At 35.9% G+C, this 18405-nt stretch overlaps 1 protein-coding gene across 1 annotated transcript; it reads left to right on the forward strand.

Annotated features, from left to right (window-relative positions):
- The first annotated feature begins 8035 nt into the window (after positions 1-8035).
- On the forward strand, positions 8036-8974 carry LOC131999327 (olfactory receptor 4F4-like). Its single transcript, XM_059372103.1, has one exon. It carries the CDS (start codon positions 8036-8038, stop codon positions 8972-8974), a length of 939 nt encoding a protein of 312 aa, XP_059228086.1.
- The last annotated feature ends 9431 nt before the right edge of the window (positions 8975-18405 follow it).

The following is an 18405-nucleotide window of genomic DNA, read 5'->3' on the forward strand; positions in this document are numbered from 1 at the left end:
AATGATAATGAAAACACAACTGTTCTAAATCTGTGAGACACGGCAAAGGCAGTCATGAGAGGAAAATATATAGCAATACAAGCCTTGCCAAGAAACAGGAAAGGTCTCAAGTACAAAACCTAACCCAATACCTAAAGGAGCTGGAGAAAGAAAAGCAAAAAAAGCCTAAACCCAGCAGGAATAGAGAAATAACAATGATCAGAACAGAAATCAATGAAATAGAACAAAAAACAAACAAACAAACAAATAAACAAACCACAGTAGATCAAATCAATGAAACTAGGAGCTGGTTCTTTGAAAGAACTAATAAGATTGATAAATCCCTGGCCAGACTTATCAAAAAGAAAAGAGAAAGGACCCAAATAAATAAGATCAAGAATGAAAGAGGAGAGATCACAACCAACACCAAAGAAATACAAACAATTACAAGAACCTATTATGAGCAACTATATGTCAGCAAATTTGACAATATGGAAGAAATGGATGCATTCCTGGAGACATATAAGCTACCACAACTGAACCGGGAAGAAATAGAAAACCTGAACAGACCCATAACCAGCAAGGTGATTGAAACAGTCATCAAAAATCTCCCAAAAAACAAAAGCCCAGGGCCAGACAGCTTCCCAGGGGAATTCTACCAAACATTTAAGGAAGAATTAATGCCTATTCTACTGAAACTGTTCCAAAAAATAGAAATAGAAGGAAAACTTCCAAACTCATTTTATGAGGCCAGCATTACCTTGATCCCAATACGAGACAAAGACCCCATCAAAAAAGAGAATTACAGACCAATATCTTTGATGAACACAGATGTGAAAATGCTCACCAAAATACTAACCAATAGGATCCAACAGTATATTAAAAGGATCATTCACCATGACCAGTGGGATTTATTCCAGGGCTAAAAGATTGGTTCAACATCCACAAGTCAATCAATGTGATACAATACATTAATAAAAAAAAAAAAAAACAAGAACCATATGATACTCTCAATAGATGCTGAAAAGCATTTGACAAAGTACAGCATCCATTTTTGATCAAAACTCTTCAAAATGTAGGGATAGATGGTATATACCTCAGTATTATCTAAGCCATCTATGGAATATCATTCTTAATGGGAAAAAAAAAAAAAACAACAAAAAACAAAACTGAGAGCTTCTCCACTAAGGTCAGGAACATGGCAGGGATGTCCATTATACCATTGCTATTCAACATACTACTAGAAGTCCTAGCCTCAGCAATAAGACAACAAAAAGAAATTAAAGGCATCCAAATCAGCAAAGAAGAAGTCAATCTATCATTCTTTGCACATGATATGATACTATATGTGGAAAACCCAAAAGACTCTACTCCAAATCTGCCGGAAATTGTACAGGAATTCAGTAAAGTGTCAGGATATAAAATCAATGCACAAAAATCAGGTGCATTTCTATACACCAAGAATACAGAAGAAAGAGAAATTAAGGAGTTGATCCCACTTACAACTGCATCCCAAACCATAAGAGATCCAGGAATAAACCTAACCAAAGAGGCAGGGAATCTGTACTCACAAAGCTATAAAGTATTCATGAAAGAAATTGTGGAAGACACAAAGAAATGGGAATATGTTGCATGCTCATGGAATGGAAGAACAAATATTGTGAAAATGTCTATACTGCCTAAAGCAATATACACATTAAATGTAATCCCTATCAAAATAACATCAATTTTTTTTTTCAAAGAAATGGAACAAATAATCCTAAAATTTATGTGGAACCAGAAAAGACCTCAAATAGCCAGAGGAATGTTGAAAAGAAAAAAAAAAGCCAAGGTTGGTGGCATCACAATTACAGATTTCAAGCTTTATGACAAAGTTGTCATCATCAAGACAGTATGGTACTGGCACAAAAACAGACATATTGATCAATGTAACAGAATAGAGAGCCCAGAAATAGACTCTCAACTCTCTGGTCAACTAATCTTTGACAAAGCAGGAAAGAATGTCCAATGGAAAAAAGACAGTCTCTTCATCATATGGTGCTGGGAAAATTGGACAGCCACATGCAGAAAAATGAAACTGGACCATTTCCTTATACCACATATGAAAATAGACTCCAAATGGATGAAGGACCTCAATGTGAGAAAGGAATCCATCAAAATCCTCAAGGAGAACACAGGCAGCAACCTCTTAAACTTCAGCTGCAGCAACTTCTTCCTAGAAACATTGCCAAAGGCAAGGGAAGCAAGGGCAAAATGAACAACTGGTACTTCATCAAGATCAAAAGCTTTTGCACAGCAAAGGAAACAGTTAACAAAATCAAAAGACAACTGACAGAATGGAAGAAGATATTTGCAAAGGACATATCAGAAAAAGGGCTAGTATCCAAAATCTATATAGAGCTTAGCAAATTCAACACCCAAAGAACAAATAATCTAATCAAGAAATGGGCAGAGGACATGAACAGACATTTCTGCAAAGAAGACAGCCAGATGGCCAACAGACACTTGAAAAAGTGTTCCACATCACTCAGCTTCAGGGAAATACAAATCAAAACCACAATGAGATACTACCTCACACCAGTCAGAATGGCTAAAAAATAACAAGTCAGGAAATGACAGATGCTGGTGAGGATGCGGAGAAAGGGGAACCCTCCTACACTGTTGGTGGGAATGCAAGCTGGTGCAGCCACTCTGGAGAACAGCGTGGAAGTTCCTCAAAAAGTTGAAAGTTGAGCTACCCTATGACTCAGCAATTGCACTACTGGGTATTTACCCTAGAGATACAAATGTAATGATCTGAAGGGGCATATGCACCAGACTGTTTATAGCAATAATATCCACAATAGCCAAACAGTGAAAGAACCTAGATGTCCATCAACAGATGAATAAATAAAGAATATGTGGAATATATATATACAGTGGAATTCTATGCAGCCATCAAAAGAAATGAAACCTTGCCATTTGCAATTATATGGATAGAACTAGAGGGTATTATTCCGAGTGAAATACATTAGGCAGAGAAAGAAATTATCATATGATCTCCCTGATATGATGAATTTAGAGGCAAAGTGAAGGGTTTGGGGGGTAGGGAAGGAAAAAAGGAAACAAGATGGTATCGGGAGGGAGACAAACCATAAGAGACTCTTAATCTCACAAAACAAACTGAGGGTTGCTCGGGGGAGGAAAGGAGGGAGAGGGTGGTTGGGTTATGGACAATGGGGAGGGTATGTGCTATGGTGAGTGCTGTGAAATGTGTAAGCATGACAATTCACAGACTTGTACCCCTGGGGCTAATAATACATTATATGTTAATTAGGAAAAAAAAAGAAAGAAATATTGAATATCTGTTTAAAGACTATAGAGCCCAAAATGCCTTCCTTGACTTAAACATAAGTGGCTGCCCTGCTTATTCACACTCTAGCAAAAGTCTGGAGTTTAATTGTCCCAGAGGTCTTTGAACAGGATACAAGGCAGGCACATTCCCACCTGAAACCTAACCCAAACCTTAATCCTAGAACTGAGGTGGGGAGAGATGTGATATATATTTACAGTGGAATATTACTCAGCCATAAAAAAATAAAATTCTGCTATTTGAAATGACATGGATAGAGCTAGAGTGTATTATGCTAAGCAAAATTAGTCACTCACAGAGAGACAAATACCATATGATTTCATTCATATGTGGCAGTTAAGAAATGTAACAGATAAGCACAGAGGACAGAGAGGGGCAGGGCCAGTAAGGAATAAGAGAAAAAGAAGAAAATGGGAGAATTTATTAATAGCCTTTCACATCTAATTTACTTAAAATCAAACGTAAAAACAAACACAAAAGTGAGGTTAAAAAAAATTCTCTAAGGACACATGGTGATACGTACAGTCATTGTCACTGATGGGAACAGGAACAGAAGGATGCACTGCAAGACCGGTAGTTGTTACCTCCAAGACTGCACGAGACAGCGAGAGCGCAAGTGAAGTGGGCCTTCACTATTTGCTCCAGATACACCTATTTTTAATAGTTGAAATCTTATTAAGATTCCATTGAATCTTATTAGATTCCATTCACATATTATTTCCTTGGTAAATGAATGACTTGAAAAGTATCCTTTCATTATCTCTCCCATCACTTAGAGAGATGCTTCTAATATGCTTTACACTCAAACTGTTGATGTTCAGGACCAGATTAAGGAAGGAATGTGAAGGCTGAGACCTAACATCCCTCTGAAATCCAAGGAAGTGAGTTCAAGTAGCACCTTAAATCATGACCATAGTTGCAAGATGCCAACGAGGAGCTACTTGCTATCTGCCCACCCATATAACTCAACCAGATTCTGGTGGGACTGGAAGTGACATCTTAGTTCACTTTATGACAAGGTAGATAGACAGCTAAAGAATGAAAGTTATAGCCTCCTCATAAACAAAGTAATTAAACATTTTGATCCCCCTTCTCTTACACTTTTACTTGTATTCAACTGGACTACCTTGGATCTAGCTTTGAAAGGCATGGGTCATTGCATTTTGCCCTCAAAGCCCAAATTTTCCTCAGGGAGAACTGGAAGTTCAGGATCCCCAAGAGCATGAGAGGGAAAGCCTTTCCAAACACTTGGCTCTATTTAAGCCACTGAGATGGAAAGCCTGCAAGCTCAGAGGCTACTCCTTACAGTGTAAACTTGGCACATCCAGGAGGACACAATCCTCCAATACTGCTCATGGCAGAAACTTAATTGGACTTCATTCCACGTAAGGTAGATTCTAGAGTAAGCCCTCTCAGTAAGCAAGGAAGGAACCGGTTTCAGGAGTGATCTGTGTAAGGTAAGTACATCCTGGACAACTAGTGTTTGACTTACACATTTAATGTCTTCCCCTATTTTGAGACTTATTTCTTTCTCTTCCCCTGAAGCATTTTTTTTTTTCATACCTATCTATAGAGTTTAGAGTTCTGAATGTGTTCTTCAGTGAATGTCTTAGGGGAATGATTATGGGTTTTCTCTCCCAGCGAATCCTTGGGACTTCTAAATTCCTAACAGCATTTCACACACTAAAAAAAGCACTGCCTATCTACATTCTTAGATGCTCCCAGAAGTCCAGGTTGGGGATGACTGGTTCTCAAAAACCTTCCAACTTATCCTGACATTTTCTAATTCCTTTTGGATTTTACTCATTTTGTCTTTCTTCAAGGTAACAAATGGAGAAATGCTTCAGGAAAAAATGAATAGGCCAAAGTGCCTAAAGTTTAAAATCAAACAAAATGCTTCTGATTGGTTTTAATGTGAACCTGTATATATCATTCTTATCATTATTAGCCTTACAGTTACTCATGTGTCTATTATCTTTTCATTGAAAAAATGTATTACTTCAGAAATCTTGTTTTCCTTGTCTGTCAATATCAAGGTTTCTACCAGAATCCATTTTCTAGTAGGGAAGTTATAGTAGAAGATTTGGAGTCAGATAGACCTCAGTTTATTTCTTTTAGATTATTTATTTATTAGGGTGCCTGCGTGGCTCGGTAAGTTGGGTGTCTGCCTTCAGCCCAGGTTGTATCCTGGCTCTCTGGGATACAGCCCTACTGTTGGGATCCCCTCAGGAAGCCTGCTTCTTTCTCCCTCTGCTTCTCCCCCTGCTTATGCTCTCCCTCGGTCTCTATCAAATAAATAAAATATTTTAAAAAAAGAATATTTATTTACTTACTTGAGAGAAAGATAGCACAATCAGGGTGAGGGGCAGACAGACGGAGAGCAAGATGCAGGCTCCCCTTGACCAGGGAGCCAGACTTAGGGCTTGATCCCAGGACTCCAGGATCATGACCCTAGCCAAAGGGCAGATGCTTAATCTACTGAGCCACCCAGGTACCCCCAGGCCTCAGTTTAAATTCTAGCTTTACTGTTATTTTACAACCAGGAAAATAGGTAATTTCTGTATATATGTATATAGTTTGTGATGTTTTTCTTAAGTATTCTTACCAAAAAATAAATACATAATATAAAATAAAATAATTAAAATCAGTAGTGAGATGACAGTCACAAGGAAACCACATGTTACTTTTGTTTAAAAAAAAAAAAGACTTTTTTTTTTTTTTATTTTGTTTGAGGAAAAAAAAAAAAAAAGGCTTAGAAGGAGAAAGAGCAAAATCCAATAGGAAAAACATACAAGAAAAGAGGAGTATGCAGTTCAAAGAAAAGGAAAGACAATTAATCCTTAAAAATGGGAAAACCACTTAATCTCACAATCAGAAATTAAAACTACATTCAATGTAGTTGGGTTGCTTAGTTAGGTAAGGGTCAGACTTTTGGTTTTAGCCCAGGTTCTGACCTCACGGTCTTGAGATGAAGCCCAGGATCATGCTCAGCATTCACTTTGCAGTTGTTTTGGGATTCTCTCTCCAATTCCTCTTGACCCTCCCTGCCATGCTCATGCATGTGTGTGCTCTCTTTCTCTCAAATAAATAATCTTAAAAAAAAAAACAACTAAATTCAGTTGCCATTTCTAATCATCATATGAGAATAACATTGCATTAGAGAACCTGAGGAAAAACAGGTAATTCTACATTGCTTGTGGAAATTCAAAATACTTTCACTCCTATGGAAGGAATATAAACAGATAAATAAAAAGGAAAACAGATAAATGTTTTTAAGGTGTTTAACATAGACTTGATACATATTAAGACGAATGGATAAGGAAGATGTGGTCCATATACACTATGGAGTATTATGCCTCCATCAGGAAGGACAAATACCCAACTTTTGTAGCAGGACTGTAAGAGATTATGCTGAGGGAAATAAGTCAAACAGAGAGAGTCAATTATCACATGGTTTCACTTATTTGTGGAGCATAATAAATAACATGGAGGACATGGGGAGATGGAGAGGAGAAGGGAGTTGAGGGAAATTGGAAGGGGAGGTGAATCATGAGAGACTATGGACTCTGAAAAACAATCTGAGGGTTTTGAAGGGGTCAGGGGTGGGAGGTTGGGGGAGCCAGGTAGTAGGTATTAAGGAGGACACACATTGCATGGAACACTGGGTGTGGTGCAAAAACAATGAATTCTGTTATGCTGAAAAGAAATTTAAAAAATAAAAATTAAAAAAAAAAGATCTATTTAGTCACCTCTATAATGTGAACTTTATAGCCTGAAAAAATATATAGGGTACAAGAAAGAATGGAATAAGAGAAGGACTTGGGCTCCTAGTTTATAGAGAATAGTAAATACATGTGTTTCCACATAAGTCAACTTAAACAGTTTACATACAAATGAACTTAGAATATATATTTGTTTCCAGTGAAGTACAGTCAGAAGTAAAATTAGCTTGCATATATTGTCATTTAATATAATCTCAGAAAAGAAACCTCTGTTACCAAGGAGAACCAAGGACTAGTCAGTATACGTTCATGAATGATGTTCTCAGGCCAAAGAATGCATGAGTTTGTGGAAATATCCTTTCATGGGGAGATTCCAAATACAGGGAAATACTGGATTTTAGAAATGCATAGTCAGCATCCAGAGTCTCTTTTAGAACACAAATAACATTTCTCAAGTCATTTGATCAACGGTTTTCCCCAGAATTAAAGAATTTGGCACAGTTCAGTCTCCTAATACATATCCACCTAGCAATAGATTTGTTTCTGAGAAGCATGTTTTGTATCAGAAAGCTAGCATTGAATTATTGCCCTGGGGGGTGGTGGTGGATAGAAACTCTTATATATTTTAAAGCTATGTATTCTCCCTATAGAAGAGATAGATTCAAGCCTTGGAGAAATTATTTCTGTAATACATAACTATTGACAGAATATCCATTTCTGATTCCCATAACAACTATATTTCACATAGGTAAGGTTTTTGAACTCCCCTCCCATATTTAGCTCCCCATCTTGACTTAAGACTGTGTCTACATGTAAATTCAAGAAAATTTTATTTTCAATTTTCAATGGTAAGATTTGAATTTTGCCCATAAATAGGATGTGTCTGCTCTTGGTACCTGAGTGTTAATGAGATTCTTTTTTCCATTTTAGAAGTTCTTAGTTCATCTCTTTCTTTGGGCTCCATTAGAACACCATGTACAAAATGGAGGAAGCAAACCAATCTATGGCATCTGAGTTCATTTTTCGTGGACTTTGTGATTCAAGGTTGCTCCAGACCTTCCTCTTACTGCCTTTTTCTATGCTCTACCTGATGACTGTTGTGGGCAACCTCTTTGTCGTGCTCTTATTCATCACTGACCCTCATCTCCATTCCCCAATGTACTTCCTCTTAGCCAATCTCTCATTTGTGGACTTCTGCCTTTCCTCAGTAACTACCCCTAAACTGACCACAGACTTTCTAAAGGATAATAAAACCATCTCCTTTGGTGGCTGCATGACCCAGATCCTCTGTGTACATTTTTTTGGAGGGGGTGAGATGGTACTGCTGGTGACAATGGCCTATGATCGTTATGTGGCCATCTGCAAGCCACTGCATTACTCTAGCATCATGGACAGACAGAAATGCATCTGGTTAGTTTTGATATCATGGACCATTGGCTTTGTGCATGCCATGAGCCAGCTAGCCATGATTTTAGATCTGCCCTTCTGTGGATCCAGAATAGTGGACAGTTTTTTCTGTGATATCCCTTTGGTGATCAAACTGGCCTGCATGGATACACATACTCTAGGAATGCTAATAAATGCTGACAGTGGGATCTTGGCAACAACTTGCTTCATTCTCTTACTGATGTCCTATACCTATATCCTCCTAACGGTCCGTCTAAACTCCAAGGACGGAGCATCAAAAGCACTCTCTACCTGTACTTCCCACATCACAGTGGTGCTGCTATTCTTTGGACCCTGCATCTTCATCTATCTGTGGCCACTTAACATCACTTGGATGGACAAGTTTCTTGCTGTGTTTTACACAGTAATCACACCTCTCCTGAATCCAGCCATTTATACACTGAGAAATAAAGACATTAGGAATGCCATAAAGAGACTGATAAATCAGCATATGAATTCACAGGATAATTTTTAGTTTTCTCATATAATCAGAAAATGCATCCCAATTTGTCCACATTTTGACCTATAAACTAAACTGGAAATGGGACTTATTCATATCTGAATGCATGAAGTATTGCCAGATGTATGGTTTGTGGTTATTCCATTACAAAAATATGTTCAAAATTCCAACACTGGGGATGCCTGGGTGACTCCGTTTCCTAAGTGTCTAAGTCTTGGTATTGACTCAGGTCACAATCTCAGGGTCATGGGATCAAGCCCCACATCAGGCTCCATTCTCAGCTAGAATTCTGTTGAGGATTTTTTCTCTCCCACTGCCCCTCCACCTGCTTCTTCTCTCAGATAAATAAATAAATAAGCCTTTTAAAAAGAATCCAACATTTATAATCCTCCCACTTGGAGAGAATAATAATTGATAATCATAATTTGCATTTATTCCAAGATTATCAGATGATAACAATGATAATTATAAAAATAGTCATTACTACCATTATTTAATACCACCAACATTCCCAACACCATGCTAAAACATTTTATCTAGCTTAGGTATTATTACAAAACCACTCTGAGCTAATTATCATTATTTTCATTTCTAAAATTACATGATTAAGCCTCTGCCTTCGGCTCGGGTTGTGATCTCGGGGTCCTGGGATTGAGCCCCACATCGGGCTCTCTGATCAGCAGGGAGCCTGCTTCCCCCTCTCTCTCTGCCTGCCTTTCTGCCTACTTGTGATTTCTCTGTCAAATAAATAAAATATTTAAAAAAAATAAAATTGCATGATTTACTTACTAACTCTTAGTTAGCTAGACAGGGTACTAAAGATATTTGCATGGTCTACATCTGCATTTTATGTTCCAATGATAGAGCATGCTAGAGGGAAGTTCAAAGGCAGAGAAAAGTTTTGGGCTTCCCCTCTGCTTGCTGTGCTGTGTGAACATTACCACAGCTACTACAGTGAAGTTTCTTTTCTGTGGTTTGAAGTGAATTCAGGTTGCTGTTTCTTCAGAAGTTTCAGAACTAGCCTTATTGTACCTTCTAATAGATAATGCCAGCATGCTGGTATTCTATCTTCAAAAACTCTGGGTGCCAGGCCTATCCTGCCTCTCCTCTGAGTTCAGAGAAAAAGTAAAAGGCAAGACACACTACATCCAAAAAGGGATTTTTAGCCCCACAGGATCCCTTTTCTAAATAACAAAATTTCCATAATTCTAATTTCTTATCTTTGCACCCTCACCCTTAGAAGTAAGTAGTAGCTGCTTCCTACACTTGTTGCCTCCATGACAATAGAGAGCTATCTTTATACGCTTTCAGATAGCTAGTTAACAACCTGATACCTGCTTAATTTTTATATTAAACTCTGTTCAAATAATGTGTGTATCCTCTTTAATAAATGATTCCTGACTGATACAGCTTCCCACAAGGAGAAACACAGGCCTAAATGGCTTCCCTGGTGAATACTGCAAAACATTTAAGAAATAAAAAAGAAGCGTTTTTTACATAAACTTCTCTTGAGAAGAGAAAAAGTAGAAACACCTTGTTTTGGGCTGAGATAATAAAGTTGGATAATCAAAAATATTATCCAGTATCAAAATTTAGTGGTAATTCAAAGGAAACAGAATACAAATGTCAAGAAGGGAGACTTCTAAGACCACTAATCTGAATCCCCAAGTTTGCTCACAATATTATAGGATGCACCTATCCAGATATAACAATGAAGACTCAGCTCTGATAATGCACGGAGAGCATAATTTACAGAAAAGGAGTTTATTTAGGTCAGGAAACATCTTCAATGTTTACGCTGATAACTGGTTAGCTAACTGACATTTTTCAGTTGGTTCTATCCAATAAATCCATAAATTGCAGGCTAATCTACCATTAGCAACCAAGATAGGTCAAGCAGAGCCTGCTAAAAGGACTCCATATGTGAAGACTCCCCATTTTCTTTAATTTTTTTTTAAATAATAAATACTATCAAGTGGTCCAATTACCATGCTTGCAAGGAGATTGACCAAGTCATTTCCATCTTTCCTTCTATATTTTTTGCTCCAAGATATCCACAGATTAGGAAGAAAGGGTTTCAGACCAATGTTAACACTTTGTCCAAATTTGTTTATAAAGCCAACATAAATCTGACATGAAATCAGATAAAGACATAAAAATAAAAAGTTATAGGCCATTCATTCTCATGAACATACATGCAAAATTCCCAAACTGTAGCAAAGAAACTGGAACAATATAAAATAAGAATAAAATATTATGCCAGATTAATTTAATACCAGAAGTGCAAGGTTGATTGTAAGTCAATCACCAGGTTAAAAGGGGGGGGGGAGCATACATACAAATATCTGGGTACAGAAACAGCATTTGAAAAAAATCTAATACACAGTCATGATAAAACTTAGGAAAGGAATTATAATGAAAATTACTTGAGCAAATAACATCTCCAACACAAATTGCCTAAAACTGGAAATGAGAAAGACATGCTTCCTTTTTACACTAATATTTGGTATTTTTTGGAAGTCCCAACCAGTTAATTCAGGCAAGAGCACTAAATAAAATGCATAAAAGGATAGAAATGTGAATGAGGATATGTGTTATATATTAGGGATTAAGAGGTACACAAACAGAAAAAAAGACAGAAAATAAATTTACTGTTACTAAACAATATTTTTATTTAAATTTATATACTCTTTCTATAGATTCCTCAAACCAGAACCATCTACCTACTTACAATAGCATTTAATATACAATATTGCCTGTTTCATTTGTTTTCCTAGATAGACAGTAAACTTCATGAGCATAGGAATTTCTAAAGAGTAAAGAATAATATAAAGGCAGATGTAATAGCATTTTAGAAGCAAGTAGGTATTAGTAAAGAAAAATGAGCTTCTTTTGAAACAAAACCAAAAGTACCAGAAGAGTGAAAAAAAGCAAGCAAAGGCTTCAAATGTTGTGAAATCTGCTATATAATTAGGAGGGACTTTCTAACACCATACTAAGCCACAGGAGTATACCACTCACATCTTTCAAGACAAAATTGGCTTCATGGAAAGAACTTAACTGACAGCTTCTAGCTGTTGCATGTCAGATTCCACTGTAGCATTCACAGAGGCCACAGTCTGCCCAGGATTCTCCTAGCCAATGACTGACAACAGTGGGTATACCAGAGCCAGGACATTCCTGCCCCATGTGGAATTCTTATAATGGGCAATCTTTGCCCTGGAGCCTCCCCCATCAACCTTATTGAAGCTTTCTCAGAGGCACACTGCAGCCTGAGACTACTCCACCCTATCTCCCTCTGTTCCCTTCTTCTTCTTTTTTTTTTTTTTTTTTTTTTTCACAAGAGCCACATGGCATTTTGTAGGAAGGCTTTCCCTACCACTACTGCTCTTATTCCCCTTCACAGACATTGCTGCCAAGAAATATAGAATTCCGTCATGGTCACTGCTTCACAGAGTAACAGAACTGACACTAACACTTGGTTTTGAACACTGAAATGTCTATGATCAAAATACTAAGAGGAATACCAGACTTCAAGGGTTACTACCCAAAATTGCCTAGTCAAGCAGCAAACAAGTTTTCCTCAGACACCAAATCACCTACACTACCCCCATTATAATGCTATGTTGACAGAATGTACTGTAGATAAATTATTGTCCTGGTAAAGTCAATACTATGAAATAAGCAATAAAAGTTAAACTGGTTGTTTTTTTTATTAATAATATGTGAACAAAATATTCATATTTCTAAACAACTGGCCACAAAATGGGTAACTTCTTCAGACTTTGGTCAAGTCAGTACAGATAATACATCATACCATTGCATAGTCACATTGCCTCACGTTTCCTTGTAGTTTATACTGCTGAGATGAGAACAAGTAGTCATAGAGAATGTATCCTTAATTATTTAATGCTGAACCTATTGCCTTCCCACTCTTTTATCAGGCCTGCCTGAAACAATGAATATTAATGAATTCAACTTTGCAGAAAAAAGATCCTCAGGTTTTGCAAGTTGTTTCTGCACTGTTACCTCATCTTGATCATGCCTCATCTAGAAAATTCACACTTCATAAACTAGACTGTATTCTTATTTTTTAGACTGTATTCTTATTATTCTCTGATTATTATATTCTCATTTTGTCATTCACCATTTTTCTATGTACAAGGACTTAGCCAGTATACTTGCCATAAAACATTTTGCCACTTTAGCTAAAAAGGACTGGTTTTCTGGAGCGAGTCCCTCCAGAAAATAGATTCACCTTAATTGAATAGCTTTGAATGGGTTTCCCTTTAAACAGAAAATCATTTCTTCACAAAGCTGTACTGATGGAAATCCAAGCAATCCTGCAGTGAAACCCTAGGCAGGATACTCTTGTTTGCTTATTCAGTGGTTTGTGAAGACTGAAAAACACATTTAGGTATATTTAACCCATGAACAAACTTTTTTTTTTCATTAAACAAAAATATCTTTGTCTCTAGAACTCTATATAGAATAATTTTAGATATTAAAACTCCAAGTGACATATTTGCGCTTATTTTACTCCACCCATTACGCCTTCATATTTTTCAAATGCTTATGTATTATTTCTCAAAATTTTAAGAGGAATTAGCAATTAAGAATATGTAGTAGTATTTATTCTGTTGCATGATATTGATGCCGAACAGATATAATCAGTGATTCATGATGATGATAACTTTCAACAATTCTATAATTTATAAAATATCTGTAATGTATAACATCTCTAATCTCAAATTTTGTAAAAATACTGTCAAAACCACATAATTACTACTCATCACAGAGACTCTTCAATTTCTCTGTTACTCTGTTCTGCAGCTCATGTAACTTGACCCTTGGGAAAAACAAGTAAATGTTCATAAAATTCCTAATGTCTATAGATAGCCAATAATGGAATAGATATTAGTTATTAATACCCAGTCCTGTAATTGGTTTCATTCCTAATGGTAACAACTATTTATAACTTTATGTCTCAATTAATAAAGATGAATCTAAAAGGGAGTGAATGTCTCTGCCCTTGAAGCTACTGAGGGTTGAAAACCAGAACCTGTGCAGGTAGGTGGAAATCCCACCTTTTAATTCTCTAGCATCAGGTTCCATAATTATCTCCTTTTTTTATATTCCCCACAATTTACTTCTCTTCTAGTCACCCTTTTCTTTTGTTAAATCACTTTATTTGAATGATTTTCAGTCATTATTTGATATACTTCTGATTTTATCCTCAGAGTTAAAACTATATCATAGATGAACAAAATATATTATTCAAAGCTCTAGTAAATTTTGAAAATAGAATGTGAAGTATGTTGGGTTTTCCATCTCCCTTGTCTCTGAATATTAGGATCATAAAAATAAAAAGCAATGTCTGTGTCTTTGCTCTTCTATTCCTATTCCTACTGAAACAACATGAGAAAAGCATGCTAGCTTTCTGTCTGCCAAATATTCAACCACTGTTACCAGTTTGAAAACTCTTGGTCTGCTTCCTAAAAAATCATCAAAATTATCATAACAGATAACACTTATTTAGCAGTTAATGTAGGTTCAGGTACTGTCCGATGTTTTCTTATTGCAACTCATTTAGTCCTCAAAACAACTATAAGAGACAGTGACTATTAGTATCTGTCTTTAACAGAAGAAGGAACAGACACATCTGGCAACTGAGTAACTCACATGGAACACACAGAGCTAAATGGGGGATCTGGGAGATGCAAACAGTTTAGCATTTTGTCTGTGACCTTAAACACTGTGTTTTACTATGTATTGGAACTGGCTCCTATATAAATATTTCCATCAACTCAATTTATTTTGAAACATTTATTTTCAAGTTAAAAAAAAATAAATGTTACCTCTAAAAATATAGCAAACCAAGTTGGTGATAAAGAAACAAATGTAATATTATTTAAAATCCCACCATATGTAGAAAATTGGGGTAGGTCCAACACATTTACCATGAAAAATGCCATTACTCTGCAAATGTTTCCTTGACTTATTGATAACCTCACACTACTTATAGTAGATTTAATATTCATTTTTAAACCTCCTTTATATGAAGGTATCCACTTATTTAATCACCATTATTCTTAAACAATGTGTTTCCAATTAGTTCACATTATTCAAAATGCTCATAGTAATATGATGTTACAAATACATGTGTTCATTTGTCTGTTTCCTTTAAAAATCATTCCAATAGGATTACTGAGTTATTTATTTATTTTTAGTTTTTGAGAGCAGGTGAGAGAGAGAGACAGAGCACAAGTACAAGCAGGGGGAGATGCAGGCAGGGAAGAAGTAGGCTCTCCGATGAACAATGAACCTGATGTGGGGCTCAATCCCAGGACCCTGGAATCATGACCTGAGGTAACTGCAGATGCTTAATAGATTAAGCCACTAAGAGATTACCCCCAGCCTTTTTTTTTTTTTTTTAATGTTTATGACTCAGTTAACTTCTAGGATGACTGTACCACTTCACATTTCCCTTCAGCTGAGAATGAGAAGCACTTCTTCCCCAATTCTAAAGCAGCAATAGGCTTATTCATTCTGTTGAGGAAAAAATTTAAAAATTGATCCTACTTTCGGAATTTGGAGTAAATCTCTTTGATCTCAAGTTTTAAAATTAATTCACATATTTTATTAAAATTATATAATTTTACTTGTACATTTAAGCCTTCTAATCACCCAGAATTTACTTTAAACCTGTTATAAAATGTAAGATAAGATACTTAAAATTTCATGTTCCCAATGTTGAGGTACATGTTTAACAACTATCAAATATTCTGAATGTATTTTTATTTTAATTCCAGTGTAGTTAACATAGAGTGTTGTATTAGAATGAATAGCTCTTCATTACCTACATAATTGTGATGCCTTTTTATCATATACTAAATTCTCTATTTGTATCACAGTCTTAACTGTGTTTTGTTATGTTTATCTATTCAACTTTAGTCAAATTAATCAGTTTAATTCAGATTTAGGATATACTCTAATATCTTTCATAATAAGCATTCTTATTCCTTTTCGAATTTCCATTTTTTTTTTTAAGTTTTTTTTTTTTTTAATTTTTTATTTTTTATAAACATATATTTTTATCCCCAGGGGTACAGGTCTGTGAATCACCAGGTTTACACACTTCACAGCACTCTAGCCACTCTGGAAAACAGCATGGAGGTTCCTCAAAATGTTGAAAATAGAACTGCCCTATGACCCAGCAATTGCACTATTGGGTATTTACCCTAAAGATACAAATGTAGTGATCCAAAGGGACACATGCACCCGAATGTTTATAGCAGCAATGTCCACAATAGCCAAACTATGGAAAGAACCTAGATGTCCATCAACAGATGAATGGATCGAATTTCCATTTTATTTCTTTTTTTAAATTATTTATTTATTTATTTGACAGAGATCACAGTAGGCAGAGAGGCAGGTGTGTGGGGTGGGGGAGCAGGCTCCCTGCTGAGCAGAGAGCCCGATGTGAGGCTTGATCCCAGGACCCTGGGATCATGACCCGAGCCAAAGGCAGAGGCTTGAATCCACTGAGCCACCCTCCATTTCACTTCTTTTGCAAAATTTTCTGAGCTTTAAAATGGACATTTGAGTCACTTTTTAATATTCTGAAAGATTTTCACTGCACCGATTGGTCAGTGAGAATTGATATTTTTATTACTTGGTGTTTTCTTCCCTCCATTTGCATAGTTTCATTTCCTATATCATATAAGGTTTCAAATATTTCAGAAAAATTTATGATTTTTCAGTGGAATGCATATAGTGCACATTTGGTTCACTTATAAATGAAGTTTCTCTTATATTTAACAAGTTATTACTGACACTACATTTATTAAAATGATCTTATTAAATTTAATATTTCTGAACATTTGTCTCAAGTTTCTGAGGTAGATAATTGAGTGATTTGTGAATAAATATATATTGCTACCTTCGCTTTGGTATTATTTGATTTAATCATTCTGACTATGTAATGTGATTGAAACAGTGCTGTAGGCTTCCTTCTTTATATTACTGATTTTGATATTTCATCTGTAATCAGACTTTAACTATTAGTTTAAAAATTCTATTAGAATCATGTTAAAAATAGAAATCTTTCCTAATTTACTCAGGGTTTTTTTTTTTTTTTTTTAATCAGGAATCAATTTTGAAACTTATCCAGTTACTGTTTAGGGCATTAATTCCCTATAATTTTCATGGAAATATCTTCTGAAACCAAATATTACTTCTCTCTTTTCAAAGTAGTAGGAGATATGCTGTGGGATTTCAAGAATTTTCTCTTGACAGATAAACTAGGACAGATAAACTTTCCTACTTTAAGTAGGAAAGCCACATGATTCTTTTTGACTTTTGATAGATAATATCCCAAATCAAACTACAGAATGGGCTGGACTTGGGGAAGAATGGAGATGAAAGATCATTGAGTACACTTTTCAATTGTCAAGATGGGAAAATATATGGACTAGAAGCAGAATAATATGACATGAGAAATGAAGAGGAGAGAAATTAAGAAATATTTGACAGTAAAAGTCATGCAACTAGAGGTGGAAAGGGTAATACAAACAAAAGTCCCATACAGATGTTTATATTGGGCATCTGGGAAAATGGTAATATTTATTAAAATAATGGAATGGAATACAATGAGTTCAGTTTGATATGTTAACTTGAAGGTGGAGGCCAGACTTGAATTTGTGTGAATCGCATACAGCTTTAAATATATTGCTCTCAAGTCCAGTGATAAATCTACAGATAGAGAAATGAACATGTAGGTACTAAAAAGCAGAAGGGGAGAGATCATTTGTGGCTTTGGTTAAGTGATTCTACATGCAGCTTGGGGCCCAGATAACTTTCGAATTTTTCACTATTACTTTTAGTATTGAGCTTTAGAATTTTATGGTTTCTTCACCTTTATGCATAACATTAGCATCAAATGCAAGAAAAATGGACCAGGAAAATCCATCTGCACATGAAGATACATCATTTTATTTGGGGAAGAAAACCCTTCACAGACGATATTGATTTACAATTCACTGAACAGTCATGGGCCGTGTGACCCATCTTACACCAATCCAGGACCAAGAAAAATGTAATTATAGTAACTAGGTTAGAAAAATCATATAATATACTTTCAAGGGTTACTCCCTCCCAATTGAAGTGATTTCAGCTCACTACCTGAACAAACAGAATTTCTCTGGCAAGAAGTGGGAAGGGGAATGGCTTTAAAGAAGACGGGAAGCCAAAGGCAGAAGGGGTTACAGAAACAATGGCATAATAAACTATAAAAACCTGCAGAAAGATCAAGGTAAATAATGACTGAAAAGTGATTATTACATGAGGTATCTGGAATCTAAAGCTTCTTTCTAACAAAAAAGAAATCTGTGGACACCATTTTTAGCTTATGAATGAACAAAAAGTGTGGACCAGCTTACCAATGA

The sequence above is a fragment of the Mustela nigripes genome, chromosome 13 (genome assembly GCF_022355385.1).
Source record: "Mustela nigripes isolate SB6536 chromosome 13, MUSNIG.SB6536, whole genome shotgun sequence".
NCBI classification, from domain to species: domain Eukaryota; kingdom Metazoa; phylum Chordata; class Mammalia; order Carnivora; family Mustelidae; genus Mustela; species Mustela nigripes.

What these genes read in the sequence shown, in the direction of transcription:
- LOC131999327 (XM_059372103.1), top strand. Translation starts at nt 8,036, where the DNA reads ATGGAGGAAGCAAACCAATCTATGGCATCTGAGTTCATTTTTCGTGGA.